Source organism: Onychostoma macrolepis, chromosome 23 (genome assembly GCF_012432095.1).
Source record: "Onychostoma macrolepis isolate SWU-2019 chromosome 23, ASM1243209v1, whole genome shotgun sequence".
NCBI lineage: Eukaryota > Metazoa > Chordata > Actinopteri > Cypriniformes > Cyprinidae > Onychostoma > Onychostoma macrolepis.
In genome coordinates, this window is record NC_081177.1 from 22,979,003 (window position 1) to 23,004,438 (window position 25,436).

At 36.6% G+C, this 25,436-nt stretch overlaps 1 protein-coding gene across 3 annotated transcripts in view; it reads right to left on the reverse strand.

Moving 5' to 3' along the window:
• LOC131532438 (uncharacterized) overlaps positions 1-25,436 on the reverse strand; it is a 62,613-nt gene that overhangs the window by 10,552 nt on the left and 26,625 nt on the right. For 2 of the 3 annotated variants that reach the window (XM_058764094.1, XM_058764093.1), the window contains exons 2-6: positions 15,760-15,930; positions 10,687-10,741; positions 10,495-10,582; positions 8,153-8,694; positions 3,391-3,510 (exon numbers count right to left, since the gene is read on the reverse strand). In XM_058764094.1, coding sequence (XP_058620077.1) covers positions 3,391-3,510; positions 8,153-8,694; positions 10,495-10,582; positions 10,687-10,741; positions 15,760-15,863 — 909 coding nt within the window. In that variant the 5' untranslated portion in view covers positions 15,864-15,930. The remainder of the gene's footprint in view (positions 1-3,390; positions 3,511-8,152; positions 8,695-10,494; positions 10,583-10,686; positions 10,742-15,759; positions 15,931-25,436) is intronic. The other variant, XM_058764096.1, reaches the window with a different exon arrangement.

Here is a 25,436-nt window from a genome sequence, read left to right on the forward strand (position 1 = left end):
CAAAGAAACCACAGGGTTTGAAATAAACAACCCTTGAAAGAAACTGCAAAAATGATTTAAAAAAGGCTGAAGATGTTTTTTTAAAAGTCCAACGAGTTTTTCCATGTTGAGTATAACGTGTTAAGTGAAGTAGAGCAGAGGGCCATGCAGTGTCACGCCCACACACCTCATGACATGAAACTGGGTGTGTCTGGACAAGAGAAGGAATGAGCAGAGATGTGAGAGAGACGGAGCATGGAGAAGTGTATTCAGCTCACCGGTTACAACAGCCAACACTTCCATCTGAGCCAAAGACGTTCAGCTTACTGTTACACTGCTAACCAACAAAATAAGTGTAGAATGTCATTTGCAAAGTACTTCAATGCCACCCAAGGTGCAAATTGTAAAATCAGAGAACATAACAGTTGTGTTATTATCAATGATTTATTTTTTTATTTTAATATACACTTAAAAAATGTATGTAGATTAAGTAGCATATGCATATAAATCCATTGCATTATTTGATTTTATTTAAATAAACATATTTTTAGGGATGCTCCGATACCGATACTGGTATCGGGCCCGATACTGAGCTCCTGTACTCGTACTGGTACTCGTTAAAATGCCCCGATACCAAGCGCCGATACCTCACAGCATGTGATAAGTGTCATATTCCGACAAAGAAACAGGAGTTTAGAGATTAAGGACGTCTACGAAGCAGATGTATGCAATGAATAATGTTAAACATTCAGTATTAATGCCTTTATAGCTGATGTGCGCGAACTGAAAAGCAAAGCACTGAGTGGATTGAGCGCGCGGCGGCACAGATGCGCGAGCTTGTCGAATGAATATACTTTTCTCACAGACATCACTGGAACGTTTGTAGTTCGGTCGGATATGTCAAAAACAAGTAAGCAAAACAATGCACAAGTTACTTAACGGTAGGGAGGGAGGGAGGGAAAGAGAGCGCGCACTTCTGTGATCTTGATGGATCTTGATGTTCGCTCACATAGCATGCATCACTTGGATTAAAACTGAAATGTAAATATAAGACAATTTATAGGGGCATTCACTATAAAATAAATAATTTATTTTCAACCTTAAGCAAACACGACTTTCTGGCGAAAGTGAAACTAGCAGCCTGTGTGAAATGCGCTAGGCTGTACTGTCCCTCTCATTCTGCACCAGTACAAATATGTGCGCGCGTTGTGCATGTTTTGCTTGCTTCATGAGTGTTTCTGCATTAGAAAGAAAAGCAAAGAAAAACGCGACTTCTATTTCTGAAAATATCACAGTTAGGAGATTTATAACGAGTGGTTCCCTGCATTATTACAGCAAAACACGTGATTTTAGCAGCTCTAATGCAACTGAATTAAAGATGATGTGCCATAGAGCAAAAAAAAAAAATGAACAGTGAGAGTAACAAAAACCTGTAAAATACATTTTAATGTGCATAATTAAGTGTGAAAATAACCGAAGGATATACAGTCAAACCAAAAATTACCAAATATAATTTTTGATATTTTTTACTAGTGGGTGCAGGACACTATAGTTCATTTATGTAAGTGAGGATAGCAAAATAAAGTAAACTGTGACATATTATATCCAAAAATTCTTCATACAGTGGACTACCAATAAAATGGATACAAATTTGGGACCAAAAAATATTCAGACCGAGTCTGGGAAAAAAACTGAAGTTCAGGTTTGCATGAACCTGGTTGACAGCATGCCCAGGAGACTACAGGCTGTCATTAAGGCTTAGGGTTGCCTGACAGAGTATTGATAGTTGTGTAAATATTGTCATACTAATAGCTGTCTGAATAATTTCGGTTGATTGTAATGCATCACATACCTTTCTATCAAAGTTATCTGATATTATCGAGCTGAATTTGTTCTGACACAGTTTAACTCTGAGTTCTTGTCATATTTTACTACCATAAACTATAGCGAATAAACTGTGGTAATGTGAGAAATGTTGAAGGTGTCTGAATAAATTTTGGTTTGACTGTATCTATTTGATAAATTAAGTTAACCAACTAACATTATACATACTCTGTTGGATTCTGTACCCAATATTTTAAAAATGTACAAATGCAATGAAAGTATCGGTACTCGGTATCGACAAGTATCAAAAATAAAAGTATCGGTATCGGGCGAGTACTGGAAAAAGTGGTATCGGTGCATCCCTACATATTTTTAAAATGCATTTCTTCAAATTTCTTATAATCTGTTTATGTTAAAATTACATTTAGTCAGGTAAAAATGTATAAGGAAACAAATTGAATTTATTGATGATAAATGTATAAACCTGGTTATTGTGTATTTAAAACACATCCAGTTTATTACTAATAGTACTATAATGTATTATGTATGACTATGCATGACTGCATCACATTAAGATAAAACTATGTAATGCATTTGTATGGAAATGTTGTATGCATTTCAAATACATACAGTAAATTCAATTTAAATATAGTTTTTTTTTAGTGTATCTTGAATTAAGACTGCTTTTACTTACTCTACAATTTTTCCTACATTTAGTAAGCTTTATATTTAAAATAAAACTGTTTAATCTATTTAACTGTTTTAATTCATTTTGATGAATACTAAATCTGTTTTTTGCGAGTGGGATGAATTAATGCACATTCACATTTAGTCTAGAACTACAGTAACATCATGTGAACTGTCAGTCAATAAATGCGGAAAAAGTAACTCAGATATTTTCTTGTAAATTAAAAAGTAATGCGTTACTTTACTAGTTACTTGAAAAAAGTAATCTTATTACGTAACTCGCGTTACTTGTAATGCATTACCCCCAACACTGCATATAACTTCCTGTTAGTATCTGTATCTATTCTTCAAACATAATCTACACTACACATCTCGGCTCTAAATGCTTTTATCTGAATCCAAGTTGTAAGTATTGATTGGCCACAGGAAGTTGATTAAACACAAGTTGACCCAGAGTGCCTGTCTGTCCTGACCTCTCCTCACTTCTCATATTCCTTCCCTCACACCAACCCTGAACTGACAGTCAACAAGCACAGTCTACAGACCTTTGACCTGCCTGATAGTCAAGCCATTCCAAGCCCGCCATAGAGAGAAAGAGAGAGAGAGAGAGACAGAACAGGAAGAGAGACGAGAGGGGGAGGGAGAAAAGAAGGCTCAAACATACTCTCTCACTTTCAAGCCACAATTTATCAGACTGCAGCCATCATTCCACTCACTTCCTGTCCCAGAAAACACTCTTTATTGACACACAAGGGGCAGACCAAAGAGATCCGAAATGTACGCAAGTGGTCCTGAGATTTAGAGGTCAAAGGTCAAAGTCTGAAACCTGATCCCTTCATGCAAACATAGACAAATGTCATGACCCCATCTGCAGTGCTGGGATAGCGAGGGAGACGTTACCTCCACGGCGGTGGGATGGCTGTGTCCGTTCTCCAGCTGAGGAACAACTGGCATGATCATCTCATCCTCTTCTGGTGGTTTCCAAATGTACTGCTCTCCGTTGCCCATGAAGACCGCCTCCTGTTGGACACATGAGGAACATGCAGGCTGGTCAGACCTCCTCAAGCACTGCTAATGCAAACAGACTGACTTTTGTGTCGTCTGAATTCTATCTCTCCATGTTCGTGAGTTTATGAGAGAAGCAACAACATCTGTTTTCCGAAAGAATCAATTTTGTGTCCAATATTCTCATGGATCCTCTGCAGTGAATGGGTGCCGTCAGAATGAGAGTCCAAACAGCTGATAAAGACATTGCAATAATCAACAAGTAATCCACACCACTCCAACATCTTGTGAAGTGAAAAGCTGTGTGTTTATAGGAAACAAATTCAGGCAGGAAGTGGTATTATGGATAGTGGTATTTTGTCCAGAAGTGACAGTTTAAAGTTAAAATACCTTAATGATGGATTTGTTTCTTACAAACACGCAACTTTTCACTTTACAAGATGTTAATTAATGGACTGGAGTGGTGTGGATTGCTTGTGGATTATTGTGATGTTTTATCAGCTGTTTGAACTCTCATTCTGACGGCACCCATTTGGGGTGAGTACATTTTTAGCAAATGTTCATTTTTAGTGAACTATTCCTTCAACAACAGGGATATTATTGTTAACTAAAACTAACTAAAAAAAAATGTTGACTGGGCAACTAAATAAAATAAGCTGAAATGACTGACTGGAAATAAATAAATTCAACTGAAATAGTCATATAAAAAATAAAAATTATTTTAAAAACTAAATAAAATGAATTCTACTATACTTTTGGTATACTAAACTGGTATACTTAAAGTCTGCTAAATTGGACCAACTAATTTTGTACTTAATGCACTTTAATTGTGTGGAAGTAGTACTGTAGTCCAATTAAAGATATAAGTATTTTTGATTGTGCTAAAGTGGAACTATTGCAAGAATACTTCAGGTACACTTTAAATATCTTGCATTTAAAGACCAGTATTATTCAAAACTCTTACAATCCTCATCAATAGTGACATTAAAACATATTTTAGGCTATATAAGGAAGGCTTTGTACACAAGTAGCACTCCAAACAAGGTTTAATAGTAATATTTATATCAGTAAGTCTTCAGCGATTTGTCAGTAAATATGTTAATAGATTTGAACTATTCTTAGTATGAAATAAATGTATTTTAAATATATTACTTTTTTACTAGGGTGAAGGGGAATAAAGACCTACATTTTGGTCCGTTTGTCACTGAAAGCTATTATACGATCTCAGAACACTTGGAATTTGTTTTTTTTTTTTTGCAAAAATCATATGAACAACTTTTATGTTTCTTTTTTTTGTCATTTCGGAGCTCGACAGAACCAATCCTCATTCACTTTCATTCTAAAAATAAAACGGTGGCCAGTGCATTTTTCCAAATTTCCATTTGTGTCCCACAAAACAACGAAAGAAAGTCATGCTGGTCTGCAACAACATGAACTGTTCCTTTAATTTAGGACTGATTGGTGTTTGTTTCTACAATGGAAATGTTCTATGAGTTAATCATTACAGGAGCAGATATGTATGCCATATAGAGAGTCAATGATTAAAGAGGGAAAGAAACACACCTCCTGTATGAATGATTAATACCAGCAGATGAATGGCTACAGTGTTTGCTGCTATTTATTTCCCTGGCTGAAGCAACTACCTGCTCTGTGGTTCCTCCCTGATGCCTTTAACAACAACAAAAAAAACACATGGCGAGGTAGGCAGCCTGCCAACAGACCTTACATAATCCAGCACAGTGCACTGGAGTAACACATGTGCCACACAATCATACTGCATGCTCGCTTTCACGTAAACTCAAACAATATTTACTCTAGATGCAGGCTTGAATATAATGCAGGTCAAAGACACACACACATTGTTTAGCCTTGCTTAAACACCAAATGGCACACTGTAAGTCAGATTTAGAAAGACAAGTATGCACTGAATACAATACCGTGCCTGTGTAAACAAGCCATCAATCAACAAACCTTTGACAAAGAAGATTTTTATCTCCATATGTGGCAAATAAATGGCACAAACACACACACATAAAGACAAGTAGAGCAGAGTTCAGTTAACAGGAAGACTGGATCATTATCCGATCATTGTCTGTGTGTTTTCCATTTTAAAGGCACCATCATTCCACATGGCTGTTCTGCTCTCTGCAAGTCTTATCTGTCCTTGAAAGCCAAACACAGCATAAACAGGTATCAGCTGACAGATGGACAGGAATATGGGTGAAATGTAAACAGACACATAGACACAAACACACACACACACACACACAAAGTATCAGTTAAAAAACTGACAATGCATAACTTCAGTTTATTTTTAAACTCAGTGTCAATAGAATGTTTTGTAATTTTAAATGAGTAAAATTCTAGGTAAGGCAACATTTTAACACTTGGTACTGTTTATTTCTTGAACCCCTTTAATCAAAAACATTTGACATATAAACTTATAAAATATTTACCATGTAAATGTCATCAGTCATATTCATATCAGTCATGAAGATTTTAGATAATGCTTCAGGTTGGTGAATCTAGGGATATATTTTTTTTATAGGAAACAGCACTCTCTAGTGGTCCAAACGTATAACTGCACTACCAGGCCCTGCATTTAAGTGCTTGCAAGTTGCTATTTACATCACTGCAAATGGCAGACAATTATAACTCTTTTTTTTTCTCACTTATTATTATTTTTATTTTTTCTATTGCCTGGAAGTCAAATGCAAGAACTTGGCATTGCTAAAGATGGGTCCTCATCTAATAGGCCCATCTTTAGCAATGCCAAGTTCTTGCATTAGTTTTTCTGAAGAAAATGAGAGTGGTGCAAAATATACCATAATGATGCTGGAATGTTTAGTGCAGTACTATGTGGTTGCTAGGGTGTTCTATGTGGTTGCTATGGCATAGCTATGCAGTTACTAAGTTGTTCTGAGGTTTATGTGAGTTATGGATATTTCTGGGTGATCTGGGTAGTTGCTATGCCATTACTAAGTTGTTTTTAGTGAATTACTATATGGTTGCTGGGTTATTCTGGATGGTTGCTAGAGTGTTGCTATGCAGTTAATAAGTTGTTCTGTGATTTAAGTAAATTACGAACGTTCGTTATTGTTTCACGTGCGTTTCCCAAAAATGCACTTAACACAATCGCACGTAGCCGTGCTACTTAGGAGTCGCTATCCGTTGGTCAAGTGCTGAAATGTCAATTTATAGAATGGCTTGTATTTGTAGTACATGCTCGTTTATTGAAATGTTAACCTAATGCTGCGTTCCAGACAGCTCAGATAATATAATATAATATGATATAATTTACATTTACATTTAGTCATTTAGCAGACGCTTTTATCCAAAACGACTTACAAATGAGGACAATAGAAGCAATCAAAACAAAAGAGCAACAACATGCAAGTGATATGAAGTCTCGGTTAGCCCAACGCAGTACACGTAGCAAGGTTTTATTTATTTTTTATTTATTTTTTTAAAGAAAACGAGTAGATAGAATATAGAAAAAAGTAACCTAGTGTTTTAAATTTTTTTTATAAGAAACAAGTAGATAGAATAGAAAAAAAGAAAGCTAGTGTTAGTTTTTCAAGAAAAGCTAGCAATTAGAGAATAAATATGCAATTGATAGAGGGTCAAATGTACGTGTGTGTGTTTTTTTGTTTGTTTTTTGTTTTTGAGTTTATCCCTATTTTTATCCCTTTGAAGCGGATTTCCTACATTATTTTATTCAGTTTTTTTCAGTCATTTAATTTAAATTTCTATTTTTTGTTTTCTGCCATTTCTAATGATTTCATTTATAAATTCATTAAAAAAACAACAACGAGTAATAAAGTGCAATAAAGTACAATCAAAAGCTTTAATTATAATCACATTGCACTTGAATAAAGTTAAAGGTGTAATCTGCCGACTGTCCTGCAGGTGACCTCATAATTCTGTCACGTATGGATTTACGATTACTCCAGAGCACTGGGAGTAAAATGGTTTTGGGATACGGTCCGCAAGTCTAGGATGATTCGTGCGATCGTTTTAACGATCAGCTTAAGCTTACGATGCTTTTGGGAAAGCAGCCCTGGATGGTTGCTATTGTGTTGCTATGCAGTTACTAAGTTGTTCTGAGGTTTAAGTGAGTTATGGATGTTGCTGAGGTCTTCTGGATGGTTGCTAGGGTGCTAGGGTGTTGCTATGCAGTTACTATGTTGTTCTGTGGTTTAAGTAAATTTTGGGTTGCTGGGGTGTTCTGGATGGTTGCTACGGTGTTGCTATGCAGTTAATATATTGTTCTGTTGTTTAAGTAAATTATGGGGTTGCTGGGGTGTTCTGGATGGTAGCTACGGTGTTGCTATGCAGTTAATATATTGTTCTGTTGTTTAAGTAAATTATGGGGTTGCTGGGGTGTTCTGGATGGTTGCTAAGGTGTTGCTATGCAGTTGCTAAGTTGTTCTGAAAGATTTTTACTGCATTAGTATAGTTGCTAGGGTGTTGTAGATGGTTACTTGAAAGAGTCTACAGTATATGACATTCTGTTCTCCAGACATATCCAATCTATTCTTTAAGGTTTCTGTGAGATTTTGTCACCGATTTTTGCCCCTGCAGGATGAGTTATGAGCTGAGTGTTTTTTTTCTGTAACTATTCTGAACCTGTGTGGCTGATCTGTGTCATATTCACCTTTGGGAAATTGGGTAGGTGAAATGGTTCCACTGTTTTCCTAGGCAAAGTGCTGCTGGAGGATTCGCTGCTGGACACGCTCTGGTGCTCCCTTTCTCCATCCTCCACCACTTCCTCCCTCCTGCCGCGCTCCAGCTTCTTCACCTTCCGTATGGAGGCGTATTCTGCCGTTACTTCGTCTTGACTCACGCCGTTCATGCCTCCTCTGCTTCCACCTCGGCCGTTCCCATTGAGCGTCGGGCTGTGGGCACGGCGCTGAGTGGGCGTGTTGGTTGACGTCGGGGCAGGGGCAGCAGGTGGGGCAGCTTTATCAGGCCCCACCCCTTTGATCCCAACACTCTCGTACAGGCCATCATCTGGCGGGTGGGATGTGGGAGAGGAGCGGCGGCAAACTTCAGAGTAGGTGTGTTCGCGTTCCTCATTCTCATTTTTGTTGGGAGCACGAGGCAGCTGGCGGCTTGAGCTGGGACGGAGGTCAGAATTGGAGTGGCAGGTATGCAGGAGCAGAAGATCCATGCTGGCCGGCCGGCTCTTAGGGGCGCCTGTCAATCAGAATAACACAGATTAATATGAGAGCAATGGGAAAGAGGATTAAGATTAAAGTTTGGAGTATTGATGTCATATTGGATAAAAAACGAACGCTTACATAGTACAAAGGGTCAATAAAATCCAAAGTTTCATTAAAAATGTCACATTCGACATTACTCCAGGCAAACACAAGAGGGCAGACCATTACTATTTGATTACCTCGCATTTTGACCACACTTTCACAATCTTACATATGTTTAAACATGCTTACAGACGGTATAATGAGTTTAAAGCCAACATGAAACCACACTGGCAACAAATAATGTGAATTTTGTTTTCTAAACTATGTATCAGAAGATACTACCAAATCTAAAAATAGTCATTAAGTATTTACCTTTCCAGTTTAGCCTAGCCTATTTAGCAAGCTAATAGTTTAGCTGACTAGCTTAGCATAACAAGGAACGTTCTCACAACTTTCAATAACATTTTAAAAAGTTATATAATTTTTAGGACAACACATTCTAAAAATAGTGTTTATGGAACATTCTTATCACTTTGTTAATATTTGATATACGGTCTGATAACGCTGAGAGAAAACATTCTTAGAATGTCTTCATGATGTTTTTACTTTATGAATGTTCTTAAAACAATGAGAGAAAATATACTGATATCAACATTCTCAGAACATCCTTATAATGTTATTTGTACTCGTTCTCAATCTTGAGAGAAAATGTTCTTAGAATAACCATTCAAATAACATTACATAGATATATGGGTAGAAACAAAATTAGTAAAACGTTGTAATAAGCGTCTTTGTAATCTTTAAATAACATTTTAACGTTTTTAGAACATTAAAAATTAATGTTCAAATGTATATCTTGGGTGAAAATAAAGTTAGTAGAACATTTTAGGAAGAAACATTAAGAAATATTTTAGGAACCTTTAAGTAACGCTCTAATCACAAAAAGAAAACTGGACATTTTAGCGTTCTTAGAATATTGAAAACTAATGTTCAAATAACGTTATATCTTGGGTGAAAATAAAGTTAGTAGAACATTGTAAGAAAAATTTTAGGAACCTTTAAGTAATATTCTAATCACAAAAAGAACACTGGACCTTTTAAAATGTGTAGAATATTTAAAAATATAAACGTTCAAATAACATTTTGAGTGAAAATGAAGTTAGTAGAACATTGTAAGAAATGTTTTTGTAACCTTTAAATAGCATTATAATTATGACAAGAAAACTAGGCATGCTTTAGAATCATTTCAAACAATGTTGCCACAATATTCTTCATAACCTCAAATGTCTTCCCCGTGTTGAAACGTGTGATCTTGGTAACATCAGCAGAAAAAGCGTTTTGTTTTTTTTCTAATTTGGAATAGTGTAGACTGATGATTCGTGGATATTACGACCAGAAGCATGTATTACAAAAGTAAATAGGGTCAATCTTGATTTCACGTTGATCCGAATTGGGAATTGTTATCCTTCTTATTGTGTATTTTGTGTTTTACACACTAAATAAAGCTGAGTCTCCATTAGTCTGGATTTAAAAGATTAGAAGCCAATGTATATAAGGCTTTGGGATGTGTGTGTTCTGTGTGTCAGCTTGACAACTGTCGTTCTCAGCCTCGCAGATCACACGTCTTTGGCAGTGGGAACATGAGCTAGTAAACATCTTACCATGACAAGTCTCTGGAGACGTCAGCCTTTGCACGCACGTGCGTCGGTCAGTGCATATGTACGTATGTGTGGTAAATGAGTCTTGTGTACGTATGTCATAAAGACCAGTTACATCTGTCTGTCTCTCTCACCATTGGCGTTGCAGGGCAGCCTGTGCATGTCATGCAGGCGGGTGTCAGATTTACTCATTGAGTTCAGCTTGGACTGGCGCAGAGCAGCCTGAAATACAAAACATTATCATGTATATGTACAGTATGTACATCCATGTCCATAGTTACACTGTGTGTATGTGTTCAAATATACTGTATTTTTTTTGCACTCACTGTTTCCTTTTTCTGAGCCCCTCCGTTGGCGTGGCCATGTTTGCTCTTGCTTTTTCTGCAGACAAATTGAGAGACACTCTTTGTGAGGAAAACATAAAATACAGCGAACATCCTATAAGTAAATCACAATATTAGCTCTGTTGCAAAATGTGAGCTACCTACCTAGATAGTATTTTAAGGCAACATTTAGACTTATAAGCACAGCACTGTATGAAAACGTTCATTCAAGATAAAGGGCAAATCTAGAGCAAAATTATTACAAATATAGATTATAAATATATTTCATTTAACAATTGGAAAGTATGTTATGTAACCTGACATTTGTGTGTACTGTGCTATATATATATATATATATATATATATATAATTTTTATTTGTGTATACACTATTGCTCAAAAGTTTGGGTTCAGTAAGATTTGTATTTATTTATTTATTTATTTTTAATAAATTATTTTATTCAGCAAGGATGCATTAAAATGATCAAAAGTGACAGTAAAGTGACAAATAAATGTTGTTATTTTGAAATTCATTAAATAATCATGGTTTCCATAAAAATATTAAGCTGCACTGCTTTCAATATTGATAATAGTAGGAAAATCAGCAAATCAGCATATTAAATTTCTGAAGGATCATGTGACACTGACGACTGGAGTAATGATGCTGAAAATTCAGTTTTGATCACAGGAATAAATTACATTTTAAACACATATATACACATAGCTATTTAAAACTGTAATAATATTTTACAGTATTACTGTTTTTACTGTATTAAATAAATGCAGCCTTGGTGAATATTTCAAAACATTTTAAACATTTGAATAATCTTACTGTTGTTCCAATATGAGTTGTTTGAGTGTAGAGAGAATAATTTAATTATGTAATTTGCCTATTCATTTCAGTTCACGGAACCGGATGTTGTTGTTGAGCTCTTTTGCCGCAATTTTCATTTCCATTAACAGTGACCATTTTAATTGGTGCTTCTTCTTTAAGGATTATGGGTAGTGTAGTTCTTCACCTTGAATTCAGCAATTAAACAGTTAAAAAAAAAGAAGTGAAATCACACATGATACAGAAGCATATATCACCACTTTAATGGTTTGTCAAAAGAGATTTCCCATTTATTATGGAGAAAAATTAAGGGAAACAGTGGACACCGACTACTGGAATCATGAGTAAGAAACTGAAGTATGCAGTGTTCCAAATCAGTCACCTATGAGATTACATTCTGTTTAGAATGCCGCCTTACAAAGCTGCAGCCTTTGTAGACACTAGACATGCAGCTCTCTGGGTTTTGTACCAGAGCTATTGTGCAATGTTGAATAGGACAGGAAGTAAAATTCCACTACAGCGAGTGTTTGTAATGGCTCTCTGTGGGATTGCCAGGGTCTGGTTTTATCTAGGGATGGCGTAATCATGAGGGACGAGATGTGTTGCAGGTGTACTGGAGGAAGAGAGAGCGAGAAGATGGATAGGTAACCCTGACGATCCCTCCTCCCTTGCTATTCTTCTCCTCTCATTCCCTACACACACCTGGTGTGACATCAATTATAGCTTCTCTCTTTCTCCACCAATCCAACAGCCTGTGAAATACACACATTTTTTCACACACACCTCTTTTTGTTCCTTTCACTCTCACCCCATTTTTAACATCCGCAGCATCTCTCACACTCACACGAATCTGTGAAACAGAGGATTTTCTCTTCTCTCTCTCTCTCCTTTACTCCCTAAACTAGATGAAGACGGCTTTTATGGATGAATTGATAACAAGACATTTAAAAAGTAGAATAATGTAATGCATAATGGCATGATGTCTCCAGTTTGTTTGTAGTTGTGAAGGCTGAATCGCTCTGTTCCTCTGTGAAGGTCAGAAACTCAGGAGGACGGAGGGACACGTTTGCACCTGGGTATTAGTGACCCTGTGTCTACACACATGACTTGCAGAATGCACTGTACACACTGCAAAACCTCACACAGCAAAATAACAGCTGCACTCTGGTACTGATGTGCAATCATGAATGCAGCAGTAGCATTGCCATGTTTTAAAGGAATATTCCAGGTTCAGTACAAGTTACAATAATCCACAAGTAATCCACACTACTCCAGTCCATCAGTTAACGTCTGGAGAAGTGAAAAGCTGTGTGCTTGTAAGAAACAAATCAATCATTAATTTGTTTTTAACTCTCGTCTGAATCAGGAGAAATATGCACACTGTTTATAACAGTCTAAACAGTCAAATATGTTTAAGGTTTAAAATTAAAATGCCTTAATGATGGATTTGTTTCTTACAAGCAAGCAGCTTTTCACTGACAAGATGTTAATTGATGGACTGGAGTGGTGTGGATTACTTGTGGATTACTGTGATGTTTTTATCAGCTGTTTGGACTCTCACTCTGACGGCACCCATTCACTGCAGAGCATCCATTGGTGAGCAAATGATGAAATGCTGCATTTCTCCAAATCTGTTCTGATGAAGAAACAAAATCATCTGCATCTTGACTGGCCTGAGGGTGACTGAATTTTCAACAAATTTTCATTGTTGGCTGAACTATTCCTAAAGTTAATAAGTTTTTTTTTTTTTTTTCACAATAAAATCATATTTAACACAAACACTCTTAAAAATAAAGATGCTTCACGATGCCATAGAAAAACCTTTTTATCTAAATAGTTCCATAAAGAAAAAAACTGATCTTGAACTTGCACACAACTGAATGGTTTCAGCTCTCTGTCCTGTAAATGACTCCTTATTAATGTCATTAACATATAAACGTTGACCAGTCATCATCCAAATTCTTTAATTTAGAACAGCGAGCTGCAAGAACAGCTTACATTTTCAAAAACCTGCAGTACCTGAACAAGAAAAAGTGTGTACGTCTGCTCAGACCCTGATGTGACGCTAAGCACTTTTCCACGTCAAAGGCATTTTTTACAAATATGAGCATATTGAGGCCCAATATGTCTTGTGGCTATACTGCTAAAACAGTAAGTATTTTAATGTTTACAGATTTGCCCCATTCACTTCCATTGTAAGTCTCTCATTAACTCAGGTTTTTAGCTTTTTTTAAAGAAAAGGAAAGTCAATTAATTTTTGTAGTAATTAACATTATGCCACAAATGCTGGCAACTGAACTTGTACTGAATCCAGAAATTCTCATCACAAGTCTCATCCAGTCAAATCTTCTGAATAAGTTTTATTTTGGTATTATTTATATACTATTATAGTATTTATTATTTATATTTTGAATTAGCTTTTATTTTAGATTTTCAGTTTTACTTTTTCCACCTATTATTTAATTTATGTGAGCTTTATTTCAATTAACAAATTATTTTGAACAAGCAACAAGTCATGGAGTAATTGTCATGAAGTGACACTTTTTGTGAGAAAAGGAATCAAAAAATGTAAATCGTTATTTGCTAAAAATCTTTCCATTCACCACAGCTCACAATTTGTTTTTGTTTTTGTTTTTTTTTGGGGGGGGGGGGGGCACTATAAGCTTTCATTGCATTGATAATAGCAGCATGAAAATTCTTTGAAGTATCTCCTTTTATGTTCCACAGAAGGAAGTCATTCTTGTTTGGAATACATGAGGGTGAGTACATTTTCATTTTGTGCGATGGAAATGAGACGGAACATTTTAATTCTGAAACAGGGGTTTTACTCAATCATAATTTGTGTATCTCAGAACAATGAGCGCAGTGTGTGTTTTCCATTAGGCATCTGGTGACTTTGCAGCAACGCCAACCTGCTCTCTGAGCACTAAATATCAGTCGTACTTACTGTGTTTTTACCATTAGAGTGCCATTAAAACACAAACACACGCGGCTTCTGTACAACAGTCTTGTAAAACATTTAGAGCAAGTTGTTTTGCAGTACAGCAAAAACATGACTTTGTGGTGAGTATGCAACAAACGAGTATAGTCCCTATTCATCTTTTCTGTGAAACGTTACGTAAAACAGAAATAGAACAATGCCTGAGAATATGTGAAACTGATTTGTTGGAGGGTTTCGTTCCTTGTAATATCTCTAAGCAGAAGTCTTTGTCACAAATGAGCATCCGAAGCAGAGCTTAACTTAAGGCATTTCCCAGCGAAACGGCTCCAACAGAGGGCACGCAATCTGCTGAAGGAGTGATATTAGCATTCATCAAGTCGCTCTGCAGCAGGGAAGGAGAGATAGAGATGGAAAGAGAGATAGAACTAAAGAAAAAGAGGAGGAGGTGCCCTGACACGAGAGTGGGGGAGAAAGAGTTTTTAAGAAGCTGACGCATTCTTTCGACATATGAGTGGGGCGCGTCTGTGCACAAAGACTTTTATATGCAAACGTACAAACATCGGGAATAAAGCGTTACATATGGATGGGAACTGTAAGGAATTAACCATCCTGGTTTTGATTCTGATTGCTCTCGACAATTCTGGTTCCTTAACGATTCAATTAATGATTCTTTCAGTATCAGTTCGATAACATCAGTTCCCACATGATGAGATCATTTCAGAATTTAAAGATATAACAAATCTAAATGAAATTTAATACTTTGATGGGTCCCACTTTATATTAGGTGGCCTTAACTAATATGTACTTACATTTAAATTAATAATTTGGTACAATGCACATATTAAAAATTAAAAATACCTATATGTAATTACATCTGTAATTAATTTCTGTAATTATATTTATAATTACACTGTTGACCCATCCCTTACACCTTAACCCACCCTTAAACCTACCCAGACCACCAAACCTGTCCCTAACCTTACCCGTATCCCACCTCAATAGCAGCAGAGGTGTTTTGCAATACAGTATGAACACAATAAGTACATTGTACTTATTTTTTGATGTAAGTACATAGTAGTTAAGGCCACCTAATATAAAGTATGACCCTTTGATGCAACGTAATTGTGACCCTGGACCACAAAACCTATCATGTGTCAATTTTTCAAAATGTGTATAATGACATGGGTATTACAGCGTAAACATGGTTTATGAGGACATGTCCTGTATCCCGTAAACCAAATGGCTTTAAACATACTAAACAGTGTGTGTGTTGTGTGTGTGTGTGCGCGCGCATGTTCGCTTACCTCTGACACCCCACACACACCAAGACAATAAGGATGGTGACCACAAAGGCAGAGGCGGCGGCGATGGCCCCCAGTATCAGCACCTTGGGGAGATCTGAAATCATTCCACTGAGCTGTAGACACACACACACACACACACACAGGTCCAGCCGTATGGCTCGTCCGGGGCACCTACACACACACAGATAACACAGACAAGATCGGATCAGAAGCTATGACTAGGCCCACAGCACACAGAACACAGGAAAATGGATATAAATAAATGAGTAAAGTTACACTGAGGTACTGAATTATGGTAATAATTATTGACCTATAATATAATAATTATTAGATGCCTGCCGGAAGGACGATGCAGTGTGATTGAAAAGATTAAATAAAGAGGGTTAAGGCATGTCAAGATTTTTCATATCGATATTTAGAGGAAACGTTTTGAGCAGGAAATTAATTTTTTGACATATTGGACTGGCAACCAAATGAATGAATATATAAAGGTGTCTCACATAATGCGAAACTGTTAAATGAAAATTCACATTTACGAATAAATATTTAACATATAAACAAGGCTGGTTTTGTTGCTTTAGAAGTTTATGGTTTGGAGCAAGCATTAATTATTCATGTTTTATCTAATTTTGCTGTGCATTCTTTCATTTGTTTTACCCCATGTGACTCAAGTGATTTGACCAATATACCTACAGCAAGAAGAAAAGTGAGTTTAAGAAAGAATTATGTTTTAAAACCAGTATTCTGACTCAAATTAAAAAGTTTTTTAAAAAGTAGCCTACCTCTGCCAGTTGCTTTTAATGCTAGCTAAAGTGTCTCAAATCACCTGTCATATTGCTTGCACACATGAGTGACAGTCATGGCTGGCGTTTAATCTCTCTCTGTGTACAGTAATGCCTGGGATTAAATCTGAAGTTTAATATTTCTGCTGAGGCATGTCTGTGGGGAAAATATGAAGACTAGCTACAAGCAAAGCTAAGCTAACCGCGGCTAAGCTAAAGTCTCAGTCAACATTCAGTCATTAAGATAAATACATGTACAAATACAAGTCGCTGTGTTATCTATGACTCTCTCCTCGAGTTGTGCTAATACCATGTTTTTTCAACATCTACTATGGTGTGGTGTTCTTTGAAGTACCATGAAAATACCATGGTACATGAACACGAACGTTCAGTAATATGGTATATAAGTACTGTGATATTATACTGTGTCCTAACCAGACACTACAAGTTTTCAGCAACAAACAACTTGTCTGTCCACAGCTGATGGGTGATTTGAGAAAATCACAGAGAATCATAATATATGAGGGTCAAAGACGAGACATCCCATTTTGGTGTCCACATTAAAATAAATTTACAAAAGTAATTATTTTATATACGTATATTATATTCCCTTGCAAAAATAACCATGGAGTTGTGTAGTAGTGTAGTAACCATGTTTTTTTTTTTAGCTTATTGATTACCATTTGCATAACCACAGTTTTACTACAAATACCACTATGGTTAGTTTAGCAAAACTTGGTTAATTTGTGGTTAACATGGTTTAACTACAATAACCAGACAATACAATATTTTTTTTTTCTTTTCTTTTTTTTTCTGTAAAACCATGGTTAATTTCTGTAAGGGTTAAATGCATGTAAAGTGTCTACTTTAATGTTTAAAAAAAGGTTTTTGTGAACATTTTTCTTTCTCAGAATATTTCCCCCCTGTAAATCTTGGTAAAAATGTATGATTTTATTGCACAAAACATTTACTAAACTTTTATTGTTTTGCTTTAAATTCCCTTTTTGTCTTTGACCCATGACCCTATATTACTTACTTTTATAAAGCAAGAATGCATTAAATTGATCAAAAGTGAGAGCAAATATATGTATAATGTTACAAAAAAATTATTTTGTCATTGAGAATTTCAAATAAATGCTGTTCTTTTGAACCTTCTATTAAACAAAGAATCCTGAAGAAAATGAATCACAGTGTTTCCAACATAATATAATAAGAAGAAATGTTTCTTGAGCAGCAAATCAGCATATTAGAATGATTTCTGAAGGATCATGTGACACTGAAGACTGGAGTAATGATGCTGAAAATTCAGCTTTAAATCACAGGAATAAATTACATTTTAAAATACATTCAAATAAAAATCAGTTATTTGAAATTGTACTAATATTTCACAATATTACTGTTTTTACTTTATTTTTAAACAAAAAGGTGGGCGGGGCTGTCCAGCATGACAATGTAGTCATTTTTGCAAAGTACAGCTATCATTTCTCTCAAATAAACATCAAGATGATGAACTACTAAAATGTTTTTACTGTATGGTCCTGACATTTTTCATCATGTCATTAAAAATGCCAGCCTGGCATATGAAGAAATCCATCATACATCACAGACTAAAGAGAGCAGTGTTGATGTTTGGTGTGAAGCCAGCTGGACTCATTCCTCTCCTTTACACACGGGATCAAATATCAATTTTTCAAGATGGCCTGAGCTTTCCCCTCTAAACACATTCACACACACAAAACACAAAATGACACACATGCAGCCAGAGGAGAAATGTGGCCAAAGCTCAGGATTAGACTGAGAAACAGAGAGAGAGAGAGAGAGAGAGATAGAGAGAGAGTGGGATATGACAAAAGACCGACTCGGGAAAGGAGGTCATGGAAACCCAAAAGCGTTCACCATTTTTATGATTGTGGGTGTGAATCGCACATGTGTGTGTGTGTGTGTGTGTGTGCGGATGGTTGATAAAACAAGAATCTGTGTGAGATAAACACTGTTTTCGCATTCTCAAAGATATTATTGCATCCCCCAGAAAAATTCAAAACCATCCTCCCTCCCTCTCTCCTCCGTCTGATGCTGTTGTCAGCACATTTCCTAAACATTCAGTCTGAATGGACCGAGGAAAATCTGCAGCTAAATGACGAAAGAAAAGAAATGAGGAGAGTACTGATATAAATGGAGGTATAGAAACCAGACAGACAGTATCAAGCTTCGGACGAGTCTTTAAACAGGGCAAGTATTTGTTGGAGTGTGTTGCTCAGTGCTTCCCCATGGGAAGGTTTCTCTAGCAACAATTCGTACGTCTCTGTTGTTCCCACCTCTCACCATAGCAGCGCTGGTGAACGCACAAACGCAACATATACACACGCACACACACACACACTTTAATCTGAGTGTGTGTGTGTGTGTGTGTGATTAAACTCGCATATCTTTGCACAGAGGAAATGGTAAGTTTGCAGTGTGTAGCAGGGCTATGTGCATTTTCTCTGAATTACCACAGAAGAAAAGCTTTCTTTATGCTTCAACCTGCACTTTCAGTGCAGTAAATGCATCATCTAAAGAAATACAACCACAAAAAAAGGTCTGAAGTATGAACAACGACCCTATTTAGATGGAAATCAACTACAATGTTTCTTGATGACAAAAGTCTCCATTACTGTAAATGTACATTGTTTCTGAGGCACACGTCACTACATTATAAAGTACGCACTGCCATTGCGTGCAGCCAACCTAGTCCCTTAAGGTGAACGCGATCTAAATCCCATCATACGAATATATGCACTCGCTCACGCTGCATCATTGTAATCACATTTGGAAGTAGACGAGCTGTTCCCTCCCTGCCCAAACCTGACCTCCCATCATCCTCTAATGGCCCGTGGAACAACCCAAAGCTTCTTTCAGCTCTCGCCACAGGATTACAGACCTGCTACAATTTCTCTAATTGTGGCCAGGAATTCACAAACTGAATGTGATGAGTTTGTCCCAATCTAAGCGTAATCACACAATACTGTAAACATTCGATTTTACACTTTTTTTTGGGAACAACAGGTTTTATACACAATATTTATGTTTGTCAGAGAAATAATCAGGACTGATGCAGGGGTCTGTTTGTGTTTATTCATGTAACCTGTGTTAAAGTTGTGATTTCACATACATATTTGGATCTGGCCAATACTATGTTTGAACCTGTTGCTATGTGTGTGATGCTAAAATTTAAATCTTGCTATTTTGATAACAGCATGTGTGATTCAGCACAGTTGCTTGCAAATGTGTAAAAATGAAGTAGACAAGAGGATGAATGAGATATGTAACATTTTTCAAATATATATATATATATATATATATATATATATATATATACAGTATATATTAAAATAATTTGCTAATTAAAATAAATGAATAGAAATAAACATAAAAACAAAACTATGAATACATTGTATTCATAAAATTGTATGTAATTTTTTTCTTATTCTTAAATATATATATATATATATATATATATATATATATATACAGTTTCTCACAGAAATGAGCATACCCCTCACATTTTTGTAAATATTTTATTATATCTTTTCATGTGACAACACTGAAGAAATGACACTTTGCTACAGTGTTAAGTAGTGAGTGTACAGCTTGTATAACAGTGTAAATTTGCTGTCCCCTCAAAATAACTCAACACACAGCCATTAATGTCTAAACCGCTGGCCACAAAAGTGAGTACACCCCTAAGTGAAAATGTCCAAATTGGGCCCAAACTGTCAATATTTTGTGTGGCCACCATTATTTTCCAGCACTGCCTTAACCCTCTTGGGCATGGAGTTCATCAGAGCTTCACAGGTTGAGCTTCACAGGTTGCCACTGGAGTCCTCTTCCACTCCTCCATGACGACATCACGGAGCTGGTGGATGTTAGAGACCTTGCGCTCCTCCACCTTCCGTTTGAGGATGTCCCACAGATGCTCAATAGGGTTTAGGTCTGGAGACATGCTTGACCAGTCCATCACCTTTACCCTCAGCTTCTTTAGCAAGGCAGTGGTCGTCTTGGAGGTGTGTTTGAGGTCGTAATCATGTTGGAATAGAAGGGAGGGGATCATGCTCTGCTTCAGTATGTCACAGCACATGTTGGCATTCATGGTTCCCTCAATGAACTGTAGCTCCCCAGTGCCGGCAGCACTCATGCAGTCCCAGACCGACACTCCCACTACCATGCTTGACTGTAGGCAAGACACTCTTGTCTTTGCACTCCTCACCTGGTTGCCGCCACACACGCTTGACACCATCTGAACCAAATAAGTTTATCTTGGTCTCATCAGACCACAGGACATGGTTCCAGTAATCCATGTCCTTAGTCTGCTTGTCTTCAGCAAACTGTTTGTGGGCTTTCTTGTGCATCATCTTTAGAAGAGGCTTCCTTCTGGGATGACAGCCATGCAGATCAATTTGATGCAGTGAGTGGCGTATGGTCTGAGCACTGACAGGCTGACCCCCCACCCCTTCAACCTCTGCAGCAATGCTGGCAGCACTCATACGTCTATTTCCCAAACACAACCTCTGGATATGACGCTGAGCACGTGCACTCAACTTCTTTGGTCGACCATGACGAGGCCTGTTCTGAGTGGAACCTGTCCTGTTAAACCACTGTATGGTCTTGGCCACCGTGCTGCAGCTCAGTTTCAGGGTCTTGGCAATCTTCTTATAGCCTACGCCATCTTTATGTAGAGCAACAATTCTTTTTTTCAGATCCTGAGAGAGTTATTTGCCATGAGGTGCCATGTTGAACTTCCAGTGACCAGTATGAGAGAGTGAGAGCGATAACACCAAATTTAACACACCTGCTCCCCATTCACACCTCAGACCCTGTAACACTAATGAGTCATGTGACACCGGGGAGAAAAAATGCTAACTGGGCCAAATTTGGACATTTTCACTTAGGGGTGTACTCACATTTGTGGCCAGTGGTTTAGACATTAATGGCTCTGTTGAGTTATTTTGAGGGGACAGCAAATTTACACTGTTATACAAGCTGTACACTCACTACTTTACATTGTAGCAAAGTGTCATTTCTTCAGTGTTGTAACATGAAAAAATATAATAAAATATTTACAAAAATGTGAGGAGTGTACTCACTTCTGTGAGATACAGTATATATATATATATATTAGTGCTGTCAAACGATTAATCGTGATTAATCGCATCCAAAATAAAAATTTTGTTTACATAATATATGTATGTGTACTGTGTATATTTATTATTTACATATAAATACACACACATGCATGTATGTACTTCAGAAAAATATGTTATGTTTGTATATTAAATATATTTATATATAATATAAATTATATGAATATAAATATATACATGTAAATACATGTAAATATTTTCAAAATATATACTGTATGTATGTGTATTTATGTATACATAATGAATATACACAATACAGATATACATATATATATATATATTCACACTACCGGCCAAAAGTGTAGAAGTGTATATATAGTGTAAAATTTATGCTCACCAAGGCTGCATTTTTTTAATCAAAAATACAGTAATTACAGTGATGTTATGGAGTATTATTACACATTAAAAAAATATCTGTTTTCTATTTTAATATGTTTTAAAATGTTATTTATTTCTGTGATCAAAGCTGAATTTTCTGCATCATTACTCCAGTCTTCGGTGTCACATGATCTTTTAGAAATCATTCTAATATGCTGACTTGCAGCTCAAGACGCATTTATCAAAATTATCAATGTTAAAAACATTTGTGCTGTTTAATGTTTTTTGTGAAAACCATGATACATTTTTCTTCATTCTTTGACACATAGAAAATCCAAAACAATAATTCATTTGAAAACAAAAAGAAAGCATTTTTGTAAGATTATAAATGCCTTTACTGTCACTCTTCATCAATTTAATGCATTCTTTAAAATATTAATAAAACTATTAGTTTCTTTCAAAAGAATGAATGGAGATGTGTATTCTAACAAAACAAGTGCTTTGTTTCAAACTGTAGTTAGTTGCAAAACTAGAGTGCATTTTAAGGCCTCATAGGAAATTACTTTTAATCACCCTCATTTTGGCCAAAGTCTAAGGCAGACTTTCATATCTGCTTTACATTAGAGGCATTACAACAATTTCAAGACAAGAAATGTCCATTTTAATATATAATTCATTCAGCATTGAAAAGTAATTAATGTACTGTTTTGCCCCAATATACAGTATGATTGTGACTGATATTTTTGTTCTTGTTAGAGTAATGGTATTAGCTTAGAAACCTGCTAGCACAGGTTTAGAATCAGAAAATTATTCATAACAAAAAGCAAGCATGTGCTGCATTCTCAGCATTGCCACACTTCCCCTATAGCAAGCATTAGCATAAACTTCTGTTTTTTCTTTTGGGATCATTAACCAATCAGCATTGTTATGACATAATTTTCCCGTGGCTCCATAGTAATTAGATGGTTAGCTCAAAAACATTTCAACAATTAGAAACAAGATTAGTCACATCCTTCTATAGAAGTGCTCACACACTAGCCGAGCAACTGCCATTGAGATAAATGCCAATGATAACAGCTAGCTTTCTTCATGTACCCCAGCTAACAGAACATTCTTAAAATAATGTTTATGTAAAGTTCTTATAACTTCATTTTAATATACGTAATAATACATAATTGCATATGTTCTCTTAGAACAACATTTTTGGAATGTCCTCATCATGCTATTTGTACTTAATGAACATTCTAAATAACGTTCTAATCATGACAAGAAAAACCAACTCTATCTCACGACCATTTCGTACGTATTTTACGAGGTGGCTTATTCATACGAATAATATTCATAAGATTTTGTACGATTTGTCTAGAGTCTAGACTCTAGACTCTAGACCACAGTTTTTTTTTAAATTTGAATAAAATGAAAACTAAAAGACTTTCTAATCACATGAGCCTATATTTTATTCACAATAGAACATAGATAACATAACAAATTTTTAAACTGAGAAACTTTACAATTTTATGCACAAAATGAGCTCATTTCAAATTTGATGCCTGCTACAGGTCTCAAAATAGTTGGGGTGGGGGTATGTTTACCATGGTACAGCATCTCATCTTTTCAAAACAGTTTGAAGACGTCTGGGCATCGAGGTTATGAGTTTCTGGAGTTTTGGTGTTGGAATTTGGTCCCATTCTTGTCTGATATAGGTTTCCAGCTGCTGAAGAGTTCGTGGTCGTCTTTGATGTATTTTTCGTTTAATGATGCACCAAATGTTCTCTATAGGTGAAAGATCTGGACTGCAGGCAGGCCAATTCAGCACCCGGACTCTTCTACTACGAAGCCATGCTGTTGTAATAGCTGCAGTATGTGGTTTTGCATTCTCCTGCTAAAATACACATCGTCCGGAGGGGAGCATATGTTGCTCTAAAACCTTTATATACCTTTCAACGTTCATAGTGCCTTCCAAAACATGCAAGCTGCCCATACCGTATGCACTTATGCACCCCCATACCATCAGAGATGCTGGCTTTTGAACTGAATGCTGATAACACGCTGGAAGATCTCCCTCCTCTTTAGCCCGGAGGACACGGCGTCCGTGATTTCCAACAAGAATGTCACATTTGGACTCGTCTGACCATAGAACACTTTTCCACTTTGAAACAGTCCATTTTAAATGAGCCTTGGCCTACAGGACACGACGACACTTCTGGACCATGTTCACATGTGGCTTCCTTTCTGCATGATAGAGCTTTAGATGGCGTCTGCAGATGGCATGGCGGATTGTGTTTACCGACAGTGGTTTCTGGAAGTATTCCTGGGCCCATTTAGTAATGTCAATGACAGAATCATGCCAATGAGTGATGCAGTGTCGTCTGAGGGCCCGAAGACCACGGGCATCCAACAAAGGTCTTCGGCCTTGTCCCTTACGCACAGAGATTTCTCCAGTTTCTCTGAATCTTTTGATGATGTTATGCACTGTAGATGATGAGATTTGCAAAGCCTTTGCAATTTGACGTTGTTTTTAAAGTACTCCACAATCTTTTTTCGTGCTCTTTCACAGATTGGAGAGCCTCCGCCCATCTTTACTTCTCAGAGACTCTACCTCTCTAAGACATCCCTTTTATAGCTAATCATGTTACAGACCTGATGTCAGTTAATTTAATTAGTTGCTAGATGTTCTCCCAGCTGAATCTTTTCAAAAATGTCTTGCTTTTTCAGCCCTTTGTTGCCCCCGTGCCAACTTTTTTGAGACCTGCAGCAGGCATCAAATTTGAAACGAGCTCATTTAGGGGATAAAAGTGTCAAATTTATCCGTTTAAACATTTGTTATGTTCTCTATGTTCTATTGTGAATAAAATATTGGCTCATGTGATTTGAAAGTCTTTTAGTTTTCATTTTATTCAAATTTAAAAAACGTCCCAACATTTCCAGAATTTGGGTTGTAATCACAACAAGAAAACTGGACATTTCAAGGTTTTAAAACATTTCAAAACAACATTCCCACAACGTTTTAACCTAAACATGTTACCTGGGATTGTTTTTGGCCTCTATAAACAGTGAAGCATCAAATTAGGCTATGTAACAGAGCCGTAGTGTTTGCAATCTTTTAGCTGTGACATGAAACGTTCCACAGTGTCACAAAGCTCTTTCCATCTCTCTTTCTACTTCAAAGCCGCTGTTGTTTTGTGGGGATTCAGTGTGGAATCACGTGCAGCTCATCACATGCACTCGACACCCTGCTAATATGACAGCTAAACTCCATCTGCGGCCATCATAACAGGCTCTCGTGAGAATGAGGGAGTTCAGCCACCCGCTGCTCCTCATACTTCCCTCATCCCTCTCTGCATCTTTCAGCTCACCATGCGGATAAATCCCATTATGAGCGGAAAACCCCTCAATC